The sequence below is a fragment of the Gigantopelta aegis genome, chromosome 6 (assembly GCF_016097555.1).
Source record: "Gigantopelta aegis isolate Gae_Host chromosome 6, Gae_host_genome, whole genome shotgun sequence".
In the NCBI taxonomy this organism is placed as follows: Eukaryota; Metazoa; Mollusca; class Gastropoda; order Neomphalida; family Peltospiridae; genus Gigantopelta; species Gigantopelta aegis.
Window position 1 is genome coordinate 92,595,372 of NC_054704.1, and position 20,000 is coordinate 92,615,371.

General features: G+C 36.8%; 2 protein-coding genes across 2 annotated transcripts in view; one reads left to right on the forward strand and one right to left on the reverse strand.

The window, feature by feature from the left end:
* Positions 1-5,495: 5,495 nt before the first annotated feature.
* Positions 5,496-17,856, reverse strand: LOC121375651 (myophilin-like). The gene is made up of 6 exons (XM_041503205.1): positions 17,727-17,856; positions 10,940-11,088; positions 9,626-9,692; positions 9,296-9,400; positions 8,428-8,460; positions 5,496-8,043 (listed from the first exon to the last, which is right to left on the reverse strand). Exons 1-6 carry the CDS (start codon positions 17,775-17,777, stop codon positions 7,723-7,725), a joined length of 726 nt encoding a protein of 241 aa, XP_041359139.1. The 5' UTR covers positions 17,778-17,856; the 3' UTR covers positions 5,496-7,722.
* A 63-nt stretch (positions 17,857-17,919) lies between these two features.
* Positions 17,920-20,000, forward strand: part of LOC121375847 — a 28,422-nt gene continuing 26,341 nt past the window's right edge. The window contains exon 1 of the mRNA XM_041503515.1: positions 17,920-18,186. The gene's annotated coding sequence lies outside the window, so the exon portion shown is untranslated. The remainder of the gene's footprint in view (positions 18,187-20,000) is intronic.

Consider the following 20,000-nt stretch of genomic DNA (forward strand, 5'->3'; position numbering starts at 1 on the left):
AATGATGAAACATGTGTCAACTTGTTTTGTTTTTTTATCTTATTGTTTGGTCTGTTTCATTAATCTTCTTCTTAGCGATCCCGGCCATGTCAGATGGGTAGTCCGGTATTGTGGACGAATTCCGACGTCGCCGGTCCCCACAGCTTCTCCCTCAGGTCCATTGCACTGAGCCACATTTGCAGGGTGTCGAATGTGGGTTGGCATCTATGGACCACTGCCACATGGGCACTCGTCCATGTGAGAAATTTTCAGCATGAAGAGATGCAGGAAGGGCTGACAATGTCCTGTTCTCATCTGTTTCATTTCAACTTATTTCTGTGCTTATATCCAATTAAGGTTCAAGCACCTCTGCCCAGTACAGTGGGTTAGTTGTTAGTGATTAGTGAAAGAAAAGACGGTGTAGTGGTTTTACACCTACCCACTGAGTCGTTAAAACTCGCTCTGGGTGGAAGCCAATACTGGGCTACGAACCCTGTACCTACCAACCTTATGTCCAATGGCTTAACCACAACATCACCGAGGCCGGTTATTAGTTTGGTCTAAACCTTGTTCACTGTACATGTTCCCATAATAGAGAATAACCAGTTACTGCCTGAAGATAACAGCTTTATCCTGCGAAGGTTAGAATGGCTGTGTGGTAAAGCTGATATTAAGGCAATTAACGGTTGTTTTATTTATCCTGCAATTCAACAGTAATAGTCTGAAAATCATTATTTATTCCAGTTTTGGTATCAAATCGTGTACCATCAACCTAGCGTTTTTTGTAGTATGACATCTAAGATACATGGGTCATTCTTTGTAAGACACCGGCCTCGGTGGCATAGTGGTTAGGCCATCGGTCTACAGGCTGGTAGGTACTGGGTTCGTATCCCAGTTGAGGTATGGGATTTTTAATCAGAAACTGACTCCAAACCATGAGTGAGTGCTCCGCAAGGCTCAATGGGTAGGTGTAAACCACTTGCACCGACCAGTGATCCATAACTGGTTCAACAAAGGCCATGGTTTGTGCTATCCTGCCTGTGGGAAGTGCAAATAAAAGATCCCTTGCTGCTAATCGGAAAGAGTAGCCCATGTAGTGGCGACAGCGGGTTTCCTCTTAAAATCTGTGTGGTCCTTAACCATATGTCATATAACCATACGCCATATAACCGTAAATAAAATGTGTTTTGTTAAATAAAACATTTCTTTCTTTCTTTGTAAGACACTAGTGACATTTTGTCACATTCATAAAGTGTTTCTTAACTCCAATTCATAAATAGATATATGAGTTTTGTATCTTCATTATGACACAAAACGTTATTTGTATGCTTTACTAAAACAAATTATTTGGTTAGTTGTTTATTGAAAATCTAGTGTGAAATACTTCTCGACAATGTATATAGTGATTGCAGGATACAGGCTTAGATTGATCTATTGTCATATAAAGCACTTTCATAACATTTGGGAATAATTTTTAAAATGTATAAAAGATTGCTTGCTGTGAATTCTGCAAACATTAAAGTCACAAAAGTAACACATTCCCAACAAATGAAGCCCCTTTCAATGATTAAAATAGCATTTTCTTTCATACAATATCAATGTCGGAATATCCCAGTTTCCCTAATGTGTTTGGTCATATTAATGTTTATAGTAAAGTTGATAATGCAATTTAAGCAAAACAATTTGAATATGATAATATTAAGGAACTGATATATTGTTACGTTAAAATGAAAGTAAAGTAGTACCGTAATTAGTATTTTCTGGCATTACTGAAATCTATCTGGCCAAGAACTGAACAATCGACTGGTGAACTGCATTTGGCATGACGTGTTGATATACAGTCCCCTATTGGGCTATTTCTTGTTCCAGCCAATGCACCACAACTGGTATATCAAAGGCTGTGATATGTGCTATCCTGTCTGTGCATATAAAATATCCCTTGCTACTAATGGAAAAATGTAGCGGGTGTCCTAAGACTGTCAACATTACCAAATGTTTGACATCCATCCAATAGCCGATGATTAATAAACCAATGCTCTAGTGGTTTTGTTAAACAAAACAAACTTTAACTTTTGATGTACAGTCTTGCACCAAAGTCTTAAACACTATTTGTCTTCTTTTTTTGCCAATGAATTTGATCCAAAATATTACAGTGACATCAGCTTCTCACTACATGTACTAACAATTTCATCAGTAAGATTGGCCTCTTCTTTCATTGTATATAAATGCACTGATATTTTAAGAAAGAAAATGTAATTTTTTTTGTTAAAAATGCTTGGTTGGCTAGAAATATTTTGAAGTGGCTGCCAGGAATGTCCTTTTAAAGAACTATCCTATATTCCAGAAAAATTACTATTGGCCAAAATTAAATTAATACACCACAGTTGAAAAGATGCCCATGAAATATTTTCACAATGTGAATTATGACAATAGAGAGGTCATGACCTCTGATCAGTGTCTCTCTCCATGACTAACACATCATGCAAAAAGTGCACATTATTCTTTCAATTTATACTAGCAAAAACTCAAAAATAATTGCAGTTAATTCTTACAAGTTTACGCTGAACATTGAAATTGAAAAACATCCTACTTGTACAGCAAACACCAAATGAAGTTACTATTAAGACCACATTTTTATTGTGACCTTAATGAGGAAATCTGTTTTAACACAACTACAAATTAAACGGGCTTAGTACAAGCCTAGTTGCAGACACCTACTAAAAATACTAATATGGACTACATTCTCACTAACAAAGTTACCAACAATTTCAAGAACTAAAAATGAATATTTCTGTTTTAAATGTAAAACCCTAATTAACGTAAGAAAATTTAATAAATTGGTTTCATAGTAAATGTATCTCATACCAAAAAAACAACAAAGATGATTGTATATGTTATGTTTTGAATGACAAAAATTAAAATATATTTATATATTATTTTTACAGGAATGATAAGCCAGCTATAAAATGATCATTGCTTGCTGGAACTAACTTTTTTGTACTAACAATACTTTTTGGTATCTTCACTAAATGTTGTCATATAAACTTGTTCATATGCCCAAAGGTTATGTTAATGTATTTAAATCTTGCAGACAACCAGGATATATATATATACAAGACCACTCTAGTAAAACTGACTACTGTATAGATTACAAACTTGCTACAAATTATCAGTGCATAAAGGTACTGTCAAACAAGACACAAAGGTAATGTAAACCGAGCCTTTTTCTCCTCGTGTGACAATACTTTATGTGTGGTTTTAAGTATTGTTTCAAGTTTAATGTTGGCCAACAGCCAAATACTAGACAATCAACCATGCATAGTCATGAGGTACACAAACTGTACTCTTTACTTAAACTGTACACTTGGTGATAGTCATACAACGCAGTTACAGTGAAACCCTCAAAATTGGACTCTTGGTTAACCAGAATTCCCTCCAAATCTAGCATTTTCCATGCTTCCTTTTTAAATAGCAGGACAGAAGAGAACCTCATTAAACTGGATACCCCTTCAAACCAGACTTTAGTCCTATGGGTTTTCACTGTATTTCCACACTGAACATCCTTCTTATAGAGTGGAGTGTCCAGAGTACCTGTTCTAGATATAAAAGTAAACCTGTGACCAAATGACAAACTTCCACAGGACAAGCAGGTTTGGTGGTGCTCTATAAAATGTTGGAGGAGTTCAGATGCACAATTCAGATGGGGTAGATGGGGACCACAGACCACAATTAATTACGCTATATGTTTCTATATAGCGTTAGTGGCTGTAACAATTTTATTAATATCAGCAGGCCAATGAATTTTTTTAAGTACCTTTGCCTGCTTGAGGGAAACATACCCTGAAAAGGACAACCGCTGTTGTCCAGCCCTTTCTCCAAGGATATTGGTTTAAACAAACACAACCACTAAACCTGGCCGGAGTACACCCATTTTGTACAAAAAGCACTACTTTTGCATGGGCCGGAATTACCACAAACAAGTCTTCAATGTCAACAAGTTACACATGTTTACAAACTACATGCTCTACCCTGTCAACTTAGTTGAATAGTTGCCACTTCAAAGCTGTCTGCCATGAAATAATCACAGTCAAACAGCAGACTACTTGCGCAGACAAATTTCCAGATTTTGGACAACCAAATGGGAAGATAACTGTGGTCTGAGGCCATGGGTGAAATGGATGCAGGCCTCTGAAAATTGTGAGGACGATGATTGTAGATTTATTCCAATTGCTCCCAAATGTCCAGTTTTGTGTAATATATTTTTCATTCACACAGTAAACTTAAAAAGATGATTTACATGGTTATACATGCAAAATAAAATGGGTTACTAGTACCAGAACTGTTTTTTGCATAACCCATAAATGTGACTGGACAAGCTTCATGTTACACGCATTGTGTAATACTTTGTGCTTAGAGCATAACAACATAAAAAATCAATACCTAAGCCAAACTAAAAATGTATAAAATGAATACAGTCAAACCTATTCTAGTATCCAACTGTGCAAAGAGAACACTTTTTGATTCTCCCAAATCATCTAATATAGTACATGTATAAAATAACTTGTATTAAGCAACCACTTGTCTCAAAATGGCATTTTATTATACACCCTTTGGTGGCTGTTTAACACAGCTAACTTAATACCAAGACCAACATAAAAATATTTAAAGGTCCACAATCATGGCACATTATTAATACACAGTATATAAAAACAAATACATAAAGATTACATTATTAACCATAAAAAACGCTAGAGGGAAAAAACACTGATCCAGTCGATTTGACCCGCATCTGACCTGTGACGTAGCATCAGATGAATTCCACTCATTCATTAGTAGGTTAGCATGGTGACAGCATGTAATGATTCTTCGGAAAATTACTCATTCTTATCGGACGTTAGTTTGGACATTTTGGACTTGTCGCATTTGTCTATTTATTCTAATGCTACCTCGTTTGGTGAGAAAGAAGGAGAAAATCCGTTAGGGGTACTTCCCTATCAGTTTGAACCGTAGTACACCGACGATGATCCATCGAGCCAAATGCAGTCAGCCTATTTGCAGTCCGGAGCCTGGACGTTGCCCAGTGACAAAAACAAAGCTAATGCCGAGGTGTACATTGTTCATATTTGGCACAAAGATACACCTCAATACGATGCATTTATATATTTAGAAAAAATACTAATTAATATTAACTAATGACTGGATAGCATTTAAATAATTAATGTATTGCAATTATTATTAAAAACAACAAATACACGTACATACATTAAATATATTTTTAAAAAACATCATTAAATATATTAAACAAGGCGCATTCATCGTCTAATCATTACTTGGTTACAGACATCTATGATTGGTACCGGTTTCGTTTACAAAATATGAAAATAGAAGATTTTATTGTTTGAAGTTAATTGGTTAACTAAAGGCTTATTTGCAAAAGCAATACATGTCTACAGATTTCGTAGACATCGGTAGCTCGGACAGCATGTGACACAGTCGGCTCACTACGAGATCAAGGAATCTAAGTGGTTGTGTGTGTACTGCCAATATGCTATGGTATCTGTGATTATGTAATGTCGTTGTAAAGAGGTGTTTTCAGACATCAGATGCACGTTTGTTCCTAATTTGCTCTGTCGGTGTTGGTATCGGAAGATGTGAATTCCGTTGTAATGAACAGAATAACACTGATGTACATTTGTTCCCAACAATTTTTGGTCAGATGGTGTAAATGTCGCAGTAACGATGGTCGTTGTACCGAGGTCTGACTGTATATGTTAAAACAATAAATGTAGAAAAAATATGTTTTAGAAAAAATCGCATTAACATTCGATAGGCCTATCTGTTTTTGTTTTCTGGCGATGTTCGGGATATCGTTATGTACAGCCCGAACATGAAAAATGCAATTTTTGTCTAAAAATATTTTTCCTACATTTTTTTTTTTAAAATATATAAATGCATCGTGTTGAAGTGTATCTTTGTGCCAAATATTCGGGCTTTGTTTTTGTCTCCGGGTGACATTCGGGCTCCAGGCTGCAAATAGGCTGAACAGGGGGGATACAGGCTTGGAACAGACAAGTTCTTTAACAAAAGTTTCGGTACCATCCCCATCAACCATCTTAGATAATTGTCGTAATCCCCAGGTGTGAAGTGGTCACTGCAAATCGAATCCCATCTGGACGGTCCTTTCCAATATGCACGTGTTCGGTTTAAGCACTGCTTTCGTGCAAACAATGTCGGTTTGTCTTTCGGAAAAATATGCTAACTTTTTTTGCCTTTAACTGCAGCTTTTGTACATCCATACAATGAACAATGGTTCACCATGTTTCACATTTGAAAGATATCTTCAAAATAATATTCCAAACATACAATTCAATTCAATAGAATAAAATTTTTGCGTTTTAAAAATACACGTGTTCCACTTCCATGTAAAATGACCGAAAGGCTGCGAATGTTATGCCAGTTAGCATGTGACTTGACTCTTGGAGTCCAGAGGCTTTTTGGCAAGCAATGGGAAAAACGCGACTTTTTATTGCGAATATATTAAAAACGGGTAAATTTTTAAAAATTTATTTTATTGATACTTCATATATATTGTAAAAGGTATACGTAGATACCAAACAATAGTGAATTACGTTTTTGATAAATGTAGACCTTTAAAACGTAATACCAAGATCAACCTACAAATATTTAAAAATTAATACCAAGGCCAACCTAAAAGTATTTTAAAATATCAAGGCCAACCTAAAAGTATTTTAAAATATCAAGGCCAACCTAAAAGTATTTTAAAATATCAAGGCCAACCTAAAAGTATTTTAAAATATCAAGGCCAACCTAAAAGTATTTTAAAATATCAAGGCCAACCTAAAAGTATTTTAAAATTAATACTCAGGCCAACCTTAAAATTGGGCAGCTCATTAACTATACTAAAGGAAGAAGAAAACAAGTCGGGGTTAAAAATTAAAACAAGTCAATATTTTGTTTTAAATGAGTTATTGTAAAAAAAAAAAATTAGTCTCATCTCAATAAAGTCTGATGGTGAGGTTTTGGTGTAGCTCTACATTAATTAATTGTTTTTTTTATGAACTATAATCCCACTTTAGTAAAACCTTTAGTCATAGATTAGTTATTATTATTTTTTTAAAATACATAGCTAGACAAGACCTTTAATCCTGTGGATTTTTTTTCTGGGTAACCATATTTTCTAATGTATTAAAAAAACAAAGGGAGCCATAGTTTTTAATATCTGTTTTAATTATTTTTTTAAAATGATGGATTTTGTATTGTTATAGGTTTTTTTGCTAGTTTATAATAGGTGGGTGCCACCCCCTTTCACATTTTACTGCCTCGCTTTATTAGTTTTGCACCCCACTTTATTTTTCCATACCTTATTATATTTTATCACATTCACCTTCATTTCTACCCACCCTGCTATTTCAAAATGAACAATCTTATTTTAACACTATGAAGGGAGTGGTGGCAATCACATCACCCTTTAATTTTCACCCAACGAGAACACTGTTACAACAAACAATATTAACATTTTCATAGTCTGAAAACTTAAATGTATCAGCCATGAACTAAGTATTATTGTTGAAGACTACACCATCAGCCACATGGTTATCAAAATAGTTGGGTGGGTGGGTGTGGGGGTCACACACCCTTTAATTTTAACCCAGTGAGAACACTGCTACAGCAAACAATGTTAACATTTTCATATCCTATAAACTTAAATGTATCAGCTGTGAACTAAGTATTATCGTGGGAGTCTACAGCATCGTCCACATGGTTGTCGAGACCATTTTCATCCACGTTGTCCTGCTTCGTCTGTGACTCTAGCATCGTCCTCTCCTCCACACTCGTCCTCTCCTCCACGCTTGTCTGACTGGGCAGGATCTGTCGGGGCAGACCGTACGGGGTCATCCCAGCTTGAGATGCCACTTTGTTGGTCCCATACTGCAGACCGATCACTCGGTTACCTTCTGCTATCTGCTCCTCGGTGAATTTCCTCTCCTTCTTGTCAGCAAGTTTGACACCAATTGTTGGACCAGAGTAGCCATTTTTCTTAGCCTGTTAAAGCAATATTAGATATGTTAGCAACCTTTTCTTTCATTTTTATTTGACAAGTTTTGTTACAGATTTTCTTAGCCTATTAAGGCAATATTGGATACATTAATTTTCTTTCATTTTAAAGTTTAAAACTGCACCTGAGAAAATAAAGTACTGATGACTATTGCAAATAGGGCACTTAATTATACAAAAGTAGGTTATGCAGATTTTGAAACACCTTTGAAATTCAAGGTCGTTTTTGAAGTGTTTGAATATTTTGTTTAAATGCTTGAACTTTACATAAATCTCCTTGAATTTAGAAGTGCATGTATCTTTTTTTTTCTTCTTTTCAAAGTGATTGATTTTGTAGATTTTTGGTCATATTTATAAGATGCAAAATCTTACCAGTGATCCTAAAGCATGAATGGCATTCACAACCTGCAATAAACAATTCAAGAAACATGTCACCGAGATTGTAAAAAGTGTATCAAACTGTTTACATTGAAATGAAATCAATAAGAAATGGAAAGGTATATGTCCACTTAATGTCTGAAGAGTGTTAATCACAAAGTATCTGGTATCAAAACATTGTAACTGTAACAATTTTTACCGAACTGTAAAAGGTCTCCTTACTTGTTTTTTAAAACACCAATATGAACGTGAACATGTTCACATATTAAAATGTCAAAGATGTCGGAGTCTTGGTTTATTTCCTGCATGTCCTAGTTAAAATGTATCACCCACCTAAAAAAAATAGTCAGTATTTGGATTGGACAACCTTAAGGCAACCAGGGCCAAAATTATGAAAGTCACATCACTCAGTATATAAGCTGTATCTTCATTTATACATTGAGTATATCAAAGAAGAGATACATATTTTGATCATAAGAACTGTCATATATAACAATGTTATTAACTCAGTATATCAAAGAAGAGAAGCATATTTTTATCACATAAACTGTACATCATATAAAATGATATACAGTAACAGTGTTATTAACTCACCGAGTACATCATATGATCTGTGATATAACAGTGTTATTAACTCACCGAGTACATCATATGAACTGTGATATAACAGTGTTATTAACTCACCAAGTACATCATATGAACTGTGATATAAGTGTTATTAACTCACCGAGTACATCAAATGAACTGTGATATAACAGTGTTATTAACTCACCGATTACATCATATGAACTGTGATATAACAGTGTTATTAACTCACCGATTACATCATATGAACTGTGATATAACAGTGTTATTAACTCACCGAGTACATGGATTTGGCCTCGTACAGATCAAGAGTTTGGAATATGTCAACTTTGTTCATGTTGTAGTTCAGACATGCATTGATGAACAATTCAATATTTTCCATCTTAAAAAAAGAAAAATATATATACATGTATTTATATATATTATCATGTTGTATGCATAATACTGCAAAAACCTGGATGACCAGAAACATGTCAGGTGTACGAAAATTAATATTCTAAATAATAAAATGTAAGTACTTTTAATTTAAATTATCAAAAACATCTTTAATAGTGAAAACTAGGTCGTAGTGTTTAAAAACTAGAGTCTGTCACTTTAATACATGTACCTGTTTAAATGTTGTCTTCTGTTTGTGATACCTTTTTATTGCTCCAGGATTAATTTTGTTCATCAACCTGTAAAAAACACACATGAATTGTCAAAAATATTTACAAACCTGCTAAGTATCTGATACAAATTAGTTACATAACCTTAGCAAAAGTCACGTTCTAGTGCGAGTAGGCTAATTATTAAATTAATTGTTAAATGGAGAGTAAACTCAAACATGAGCCTTATGTGTTGGAAAGATGCATACCTGGACTACCAACACATACTGACACTTTAAGAAATGAAAAACATTAAATTTTAGAGTTAATAAAAAAACATGATTATTCCTGCTAACTGGGGGCAGTCACTTTGTTTTGTTTTTGTGAGGTCCGGTACTATAGCTTGGGGTTAAGTGACGTCAGCTCTGACCAACTCCTGTATGCACAGTGTAAACAAACGCTCTAATTTACAACAAAGTGCTTCGCTTTCATCAACCTGACTTGTAAAACAACATAAATGACTTGATAGTATAATAAACTATTTAACTAAATATATTTCAATTTGCATTAATAGAACGAAATGGAGGTTATCCCACAATCTTATTTAGAATGCAGCACATAAAACAAATCAATGAGATTACGTCACTTGGCGGTCTTAACTGCCTGCCATGTCATGTAAATATTTCATCACCTCAAGTAATTAAGTTTCTCATACTGAAGTCTGTCTAACTTGTTTTATTTACACAAGGCAGGTCATTTGTTATGCACTATTCTGTGGGCAAGATGTCGCCCAATGGTAAAGCGCTCTCTAGGATCGATCCCTGTCGTTATCCCCATTGAGCTAGCTCAGTGGAGAGAGCACTTGCCGGAGGTGCTTGCATCAAAGGATCAAACACCTTCAGTGGTCCCATTTTCTCACTAGGTTTTATCCCTCCCAACCAGTGCCCAACGACTGTAACTAAAGGTCGTGGTATGTAGTGTCATATCTGTGAGAAAGTGCACATAAAGGATCCATTGCTGCTAATTGAAAAATGTTGCAGATTTCCCCTCAAGACTGTATGTCAGAATTACCAAATTGTTTAACATCCAATAGCTGATGATTAATAAATCAATATGCTCTAGTGGTGTTGTAAAATAAAATAAACTTTAACTTTAACATTAGCCAGAAAAGTGTGTAAAGGTAAATTGTATTAAAACTTCACTATATTCACTGAAAAATGAGAATTAAGTTTGAATTAACAGAAGCAGAACTGGGCGAGTCAATTACTCTCCAACAAGAGTCGGCAATGAAGTATGAATATAGCTTTACAGAGAGAAATGATCCCGGATGTACTTACTCACAGAGAGCTGTTCCATCCTTGAGGACCTCCGCCACGTCGTATTCATCCTGAATCTTGCCTCGACTTGGCGTCAGACTGAGTCCGGTGACCTCCTCTATCCACCCTACGGCTTCCCTGGCACGGTCAAGGTTAAACTTCTCTTTTGTCTGTAGACACATTTACATGTATCAAAAAATAATAATAATAAAAAATACAAATAAAATAAAAGAGTGTTCATTTGATGACACTTGTTTAATCAGTGGCTACCAGATTTCAAATGTGCATAATAATAACAACACTGTATTAAAATATAAACAAAACCTGGGCTCATTTTTATGAATCGATCTTCGCGCTAAGATCACTTTATATGTATGACTACCGTATGCAGTTAAGGTGATCTTAGTCCTGAGATCACTACGTAAAATGGGGCTCTGGTTACATAAACACCTTATCAACAAGTGATCTTTATATGCATTTTCCCAAAGACAGAACACCACATACCATCATTTTTAATATGTCAGTCATGGAAAATTAGTTGAAACAGGAAAAAAACAATACAGGTATATTCATTAAAGAGGATTGATAATGTAGTCAAAACAGGCTCCTCAGTACACAAATGTACTTTATTCTAATGAAGTGGTCCATATATAAAATTATTAATCACTGGCTTACACAGTTGGGATTTCTCCAATCCTGTATGACTGTTTTTCTTGGTACCTGTATCTTAGTTGGTATCAGCACAGTGTTTTATGGATATCTGCTGATCTCTTACTTGGACACATAAACCTGTCACTTGTTATTGATGATTTTGGGTGATTACATTGATTGTTACCTGATCAATAAAAGCGACTAAACGAACTGCTGTTTTTGTCTGTCACAGTATTTTTGTAACAGATAATTGCTGTGCCGCAGCATCAGTTAACTGGTAAAATCTCTTTTGGGACATGAAATGACTATCTGAATGACTGCTATCATGTTAGGTTTTTATCACTTTTATAACCTATAGGCACACAATGACCACAAGAATCAGCTGGGAATACAGTTATACTCCACGACAATACAACATGCATATTGTTTGTTTGTTTTGTTTAATGATACCACTAGAGCATATTGATTAATGAATCATCATAAAATCATAATAAATAATTTTCAATTAACTTTATAATGATAATTTTTACATGTATATACCACAGTGATGGAAAAAAAATTGTTTTTTATATATGGAATTGAAAAGAACAGACAAAACATAACAGCAGTTTTATAAAAGGGATGTTTCAGAAACATGTGGTATGGAAAGAAATTAAAAATCAGGCTTGTCTACACACACACACAGCAAATTTTCTTCTTTTTTTCAATATATTTTTCAGGGGAGCATGACTCGACACACCCACCCCCCTCACCCACCCCCAAACTTTACTTGCCAGTCTATACCTCATCTTGCTAAAACCCTTTAGACAAACCAGCAATTAAATAATTTGTAAAACTATTCATAAAATATACTTTAGGCAAGCAGTCTCCCACTGAGCTATATCCACCCCTTTAGATATACACAAATGTAGCATAAATCCAGGTCTACATGTTCAAACATGAAAAACAGCACAGTGCACTCCCAGTATATTTAGAATATATACACCCCATTTACCCCAAAGATTGTACTGAAACTACCAAGTACAACAACCACAGGAACCCCCCCCCCCCCCCCATAATGCCCCTCCGCTAATCCACCCCAAACAAATACACAGCAGACCCACCAGGTATTAAAAATAAGGGCTAGACTCTACTTAGACACATATATGCAAAACTGCCAAATAGGAGTGTGTTTTTAATTGTTCAAAAGTGAGCTAATATGGCAGATTTTAAAAATAATTTTCCCATGAGCATCAGCCAAGCCAGGGGTGGGATGTAGCCCAGTGGTAATGCACTCGACTGATGCACGATCAGTCTAGGATCCATCCCCATTGGTGGACCCATTGGGCTATTTCTTATTTCAACTAGTATATCAAAGGCTGTGGTATGTGCTATCCTGTGGCATGGCATAAATAAAAGATCCCTTGATACTAACGTCGAATCACAAAATGTTTGACATCCAACAGCCAGTGCTCTGGTGGTGTCATTAAAGAAAAGAATCTTTTATTAACTCTTCAACCAAGCCTAACACTGTCTGGTTATGCCATGTAAATTAAGATACCCGTATACATGTATCACTTCTTCATTACACTGAAATGATATCAGGCGTGACAAGCGTTGTACAATATTTGCCAGTCAAACGGATTCCTTTAACAGTGGATCCTGTATGTAGTCACCCGGATATTTAATCTGGTATGTAATCAGATTCAGTTTATTTTCTCAAAATGCATTGAAATCTAAACAACCAGCAACCGGATGTTAAGTTACCTTAAACCATTGACTAAAAGAAATGTTTTCAAAACAAGTTACATACTAAAGGTGCTGTCTCGATGTTGCGTAATGGTGCCTTTCTGCCAAAATTATGTCTTAACTTTAGATTTGAAATGTAAACATTATATACCTTCAACTAAATGTCCATAAAATTAATTCATTTCAACCTATTTTTGTGCTTATATCCAATTAAGCACACTGTCAGGACTGTGGGTTAGTTGTTAGTAGTTAGTGAGAAAGAAGAGGGAGTAGGTTAAAACTCACACTGGGTGGGAGCCGGTACCTGGTTGCGAACCCATTAACTACCAGCCTTATGTTTGATGGTTTAACCATGACACCACTGCATGCTGTTCATAAAAAAATTACAATAAAATAATTTAATTTACTTGTGGAATAAAACTATTTTTACTGGAGAATCTTTAGAGGAAACCAATGGAATTGTGTTCATTCAGTTTAGTCAATTACTCTGTAATGTTTTTGACTAACTGCAGTCATAATGCAATTGGAATAGATGCTCTGAAAAGAAGCCACATAGTTTCAAGAGGTGCAGTACACGTACAGAACATCTAGTGCAGACGAGTCTTTAAATCTGATATCATAACCACTAGTCCACTTACACCAGTCCAGTACTTTTCACAAGCAGGGCAGCACATACCATCATTATCATTATCATGGTCTTGACATTGGCCTTGCTAATGATTTTACCTCCAGATTGACCTTAACAATGTACAAGTTTACACTGTATTGGATATGAACCTAGTACCAAATACTGATAGGTCTCTAAAACTATATTTGATGTTTTTGTTTTTTGTTATTTGTCTATTTTATATACATATATGGCTTACTTTTAATGGCTGTACTGTAACGCTATTGAACATATACCAGTTAAAAAATAAATTTAAAATATAGTTATACAGAGACAGAAATATTCTGTCTAATAAGGCCACAGCACCAATGAGGCCAGTCACAGGAAAGTCTTTTCTGAGACCTCTTAATAGAAAGGGCCAAACATAACACTGAAAGCCGATCAAGCCTCTATTATTTTGCCATTACACAGCAGCATCAATGACTGGTAAAATAATCCATCCACTCATGTGCCAGTCTGACTTGCATACACCTGCTATTGATTGACTTACACTCTGAAGCAATCTCAGACTGGAAAGAAAGGAATAGCTGGATAAGGCAGGGAACATTTTGTTCAGTATCACGTTGGGATTTGCTACGCAAGTTTCAGAGATCGCTACACAATTCTAAAACATTAAACAGTAGTTGCTAATCAATTTTGGATTGACTTGAAATATCGTTAATCTAGAATTTGAAAACAAAATGTTCCCTGTATGCCCAGGACCAACATCTGAGCATGAAGCCATCAGGGTGGGGTTTGGGGATGTAAAAGCATTTTGGTCCGTGTTAAGGTTATAACTTACATGATGATTTAGTCTTTCAGGGGGTGGGGGGTGGGTGAGGAGGACTGGAGGGTGCATAGGCAGTAAGGTATACATTATTTCCAGAGGATTTAAGTTTACAAAGAACCTCAAACATACAAACTGAACAACCAAAAGGAAGGAAGGAAGAAAGGTTTCATTTTTATTTAGGGTTAAGATAATGAGAGACAAAACATGCTGTCACCACTCCATGGACTAATATTTTCAATTAGGAACAATGACTCTTTTATATGCACCATCTCACAGACAGGATAGTACATACCACAGCCTTTGTTACACCAGTTGTGAAGCACTGGCTGGAATGAGAAATGGTCCAATCTGCCCACTGACTAAGATCAATCATAGACTGATCATGCCACACTTTACCACTGGCCTATGTCCCACCCACAACCAACATGATGCAAGAATGCTAGTTATACTATGACCCTATTCTTGATGGACCTTCCTCCTAGTGGTGTTGTTAAACAAAACAAACTGGGGTGGGACGTAGCCCAGTGGTAAAGCCTGATGTGTGGTCAGTCTAGGATCGATCCCAGTTGGTGGGCCCATTGAGCTATTCCTTGTCCCATCCAGTGCACCACGACTGGTATATCAAAGGCTGTGGTATATACTATCCTGTCTATGGGATGGTGCATATAAATGATCCCTCGCTACTAACGGAAAAATGTAGCGGGTTTCCTCTCTTAGACTTGGTCAAAATTACCATATGGTTAACATCCAATAGCCAATGATTAACAAAACAATCTGCTCTAATGGTGTTGTTAAACAAAACAAACTTTTTAACAAAACAAACATTTTGAAGTTTTTGTATTTTGTGAAGAGAAAAACAGTGGTGGTTATCCCCTAGTTAGAAAGAAAAACAGTGGTGGTCATCCCCTAGTTAGAAAGAAAAAAACCCTGCTACCACCAATTATTGTATGCATTATTCAGTGGGTTTTTTAGTAGTAGGGGCCTACATTACACTGCATACCTGGCAACATCTATTTACCAAGTGATGAGATGAGTATTCTCTGGATGTTTAGGCCTAATGTATGTTAGTATACTTTGGAATCTGAACCACCAAACTGTAATACATGATCAGGACCATAACAATGCATAACAATATCGACATTTGGCATAATAGTGGTTGATTCCATGAATCTCTATCTAGTGCCTCATCTATAGGATGACAGCCACTTCTGAGGAGATCCTTTACTGGACAATCCACCCTTCTTGCACTGCCATAAAGAGGACTGCCACTCCCAGACTGGTTTACTAAATCAAAACAAGCACTGGACAGAACTCATTGGAATAACTATAGTTGTGATTCCATGAATCACTGTCATAACAGTGATGATATCAGGTGTTCATGAAAGTCAAGCATATCCTGCCCGACCGGTGGCACCTGCCATTAGTACTACCACCACAAGTGCCCTCAGCTATCTGGACTGTCTGCCAGGACAGTGGATTAGTGGATAGTTGTTTGTGGTTAGTGAGAGAGAAGTCAGTGTAGTAGCCTTACACCTACCCGCTAAATCATTAAACTTCGGTTGGGATGTGAACCCAGTACCTACCAGCCTCTAATCCAACAGCTTAAACACTACACCACATTCCCTGGTGTACAAGTCTTGCCAGAGACAACAGATGGTGACGGAAGTACAAAACATGACTAAAGCATTTATTCTGTTTCAATTTCAAAGATTAAAAATATATATTACCCACATGGTGGTTTTAAAAGGCTGCAGCTTATTTTACTTTGAATAGGCCCAACCTGGTATTAAATTCAAAACCCCATCTCATATTTAACACTGACCATTGTCACCCTGGGTCAACATTTTAATCATTAAATAATCTGATGAGATAAACCGTTGACTGACGCTGCTGGGAAACTGGACCTATATTGGTGTTGTAGACTAAACAGAAAATTACCCATATACATAGAGGCCTTGTCAAGTAGAAGATAAAACTGTGGAGGCTCGACTTTTGTGAACAAAAGACAAATCAGAGTGTGACAGCTTTAAGCTAAATGTTGATGTTGAATACTGATACACTTATGTATAGAACGTTCTGTTCAATGATTATACCAGTTCTAAAGTTTGTATGAAAATACTTACAAACAGAATGCATGTACTCACATTATAGCATATGTGTTAGATGCAATGTTCAACTATAATGGACATAAAAGAATATTCAGAATGCATGTTGACTGTCAGTTTAAAAAAAATAAGTTTCACACCTCTTGTGTCTCATTTTACAACCTGACCGGTTAAAAACATGCTTAGGGTGCTCATTGATTTTTTTTTTGTTTAAAGGAGTCAAATTGTAGTGTTTTTCTTTAGTATAACTGACGTTGGAAGCGGGGAGGGGGAGCGATGTATTTTTTATATGTTTATACATGTATTTATATATATGTGTGTGCGTGTGCCGTCCCCTCCCCACCCCCCCCCCCCAACTTTTTGGCACCTTTCTACGCCCGTGAGTATTTTTAGCCTTCAGTCTAGAAGATAAAACTGTATTTTCTGAATAAGAGTGGATTTAGTTACCTAAATTCCAAAACAATAGGCGTGATTTATAATTAAAAACGAGGATGTGTATTTACAATATTTACGATATTTAAGTGACTATGGCCGCACCCCCCCCCCCCGATAAACCATGAGTAAATTGCAGTGCGTGCGTACGTGTCTGTGTGCGTGTATGTGTGCACAAGTGTACAGTGTGTGTGTGTGTGTGTGTGTATGTTTCATTGATTGAGCTTATGTTTATAATCACAAACCCTGAATACTATTAGTTCACCTTGTATCTCTGCAAGGATTCAGGGTTGCGATAGCACAATCATTATTTAACCGCGACTCGCTGTACCGTCATTCGATACACATAATAAGAATGCCGTCTCAGGCAAAACAACTAAACAGGTACTGCACAATATCGAGACAATACTGTCATAAGGTTTAATTTTAAATCAGTGTATGAATAAATATACATACCTTCAACTGACATTCACGACTCAAACCGTATACTGGGCCTCTATTTGCCATATCTTTGGTAAAAAGACAGTGATGTTTGTTGACACCATACACGTGTTTTGACCGATCAACTAATCAACTGCTGTTTAATACAACACGATCGATTTGACCAATCACAAAACACTTGTCAGTAGGCCTAGTTCACGGAGCGGAATGTTTTAAAGTTTGTCAAGATGTTATTAAAATTATCAATCGCCTTAACAAGTTGCACATTTATTGCGATTAATATATGTTAAAGGACAAATTAGTAAACATTATGTGTCCGTAAGAAACTTATTTTATCTTGAAAGGCTTTAGTTAGTTTAGAATGCTTCCGGAGCCACTTAATATTCACGATGAAGAATTTTGTACTGCATTTTATTTTTCACTACGAAAAAATAATGCTATGCAAACGCAGTCTCGGATAACTAAATGAAATACAGTAAGTAAACTCCATACTAGAAGTAAGTAAATTTTATTGTGTGTCCACCATTAATTTTTTTTGTCCACAAATCTTTAAAAAGAAGTAGTAATGCCCGCAATTAAAGATATATCATATTGTGACATGTTTTCGACCAACACGTTTCTAAATGTTTGTAGTTCAAAGTTATTGCGAAACCGTATGATCTATGATGTAACCATCAGCCGCAATGTAACGATAATTTGTAGTTTTACTCTAGAAGAAAATATTGCATGTCGCATTCAAACTAAAATTGACATATGTTTGATAAAATATCATTAACATTATACAAGTTAGCAGTTTACATTTATAAGATGTATATTCTTGGTCTTAATATAAAATAAAATGCTTCACTTGATCACATTTAGCTGCAAGCAAGTCTTACTACTCAAAAGAATTTAAGGGTCAGATGATATTTTCGACATTATTTTCTGAATGTCAATTATATTAGCTAGACCATAATGTCACGCATGGTATTGTTCCATTTTGACGAAAGTGGGTCTAAGCAACCCATAAATAATTTAAAATCCACTGTCATTGACACTGTCGACTAGTTCTAATGGCGAAAACATGCTTACATTTGCACGTAAATTAGGGCGAAAGCGAAAGGTCTGCTAAGTGCCCATAACTTGCTTTTTCACAAAGTGCTTCATTTGCACGCTTTGCACGTGTATTCCATGTTCCCAATGCTGAATTTCCGTATAATTGGAGCTTGCGTTCGTGTACGGTGCACACTCCAAATTCGACAATGGTACGACGTCAACTGACTATCGAAGATCGAGGAAGGGCTATTGCTTGGCTTCAGGATGGCAATACGCAAAGAAATGTTGCTCTGAGACTTGGTGTCAGTCAGAGTGTCGTTGGCCGACTGTGGCAACGGTACCAAGCAACGAATTCTGTTCGAAATCGTCCACGTTCGGGAAGACCCCGAAGCACTACAAATAGAGAGGACCGCTACATCACCAATATGGCTCTACGTCAACGCACAACCACTGCACGCCGATTACGTGACAATCTGCGGACTGCGACTGGAACTCGAGTGTCTGATCAAACCATACGCAATCGTCTGAGAGCCAATAATCTACGCTGCCGTCGCCAGGCTGTTCGACCACCACTCCTACCACGTCACAGAACGGTCAGACGTCACTGGTGCATGCTTCATCTGCGGTGGCAACGTGTTCAGTGGGGTCGAGTGATGTTCACTGATGAGTCCAGGTTTCGTCTCCAGTTCAATGCCGGTCGGGTTCGTGTCTACAGACGTCCTGGGGAGCGCTTCGCTGACGTTAACGTTAGACAACGTCACCGGTTCGGTGGTGGCAGCGTCATGGTGTGGGGCGGCATCTCTATCCACCACAGGACCCCCCTCTATGTGGTGGATGGCAATCTGAATGGAATCCGCTATCTGAATGAGATTATCCGGCCGTTGGTTCTCCCAGGCCTTCAGCAGATTGGCGGCGGGGCAGTTCTGCAGGATGACAATGCCAGACCCCACCGCACCAGGGTGGTAACGGACTTTCTCAGACAACAAGGTATCGCCAGGATGGATTGGCCAGCATATTCGCCTGACTTGGCCCCAATAGAGAACGCCTGGGACGAATTAGGCAGGAGAGTTCGGGATAACCATGCCCCTCCGGTCAACCTTCATGATCTGGGTCAACTTCTTATGGCAGAGTGGCAGGCCATTCCCCAAGAGTTCTTCAGACGTCTGATCAACAGCATGAGGCAACGATGTGTCGAGTGTATTCGCGCCAGGGGTGGATTCACACACTATTAAACGAATGTTCTAATGTGTAAAA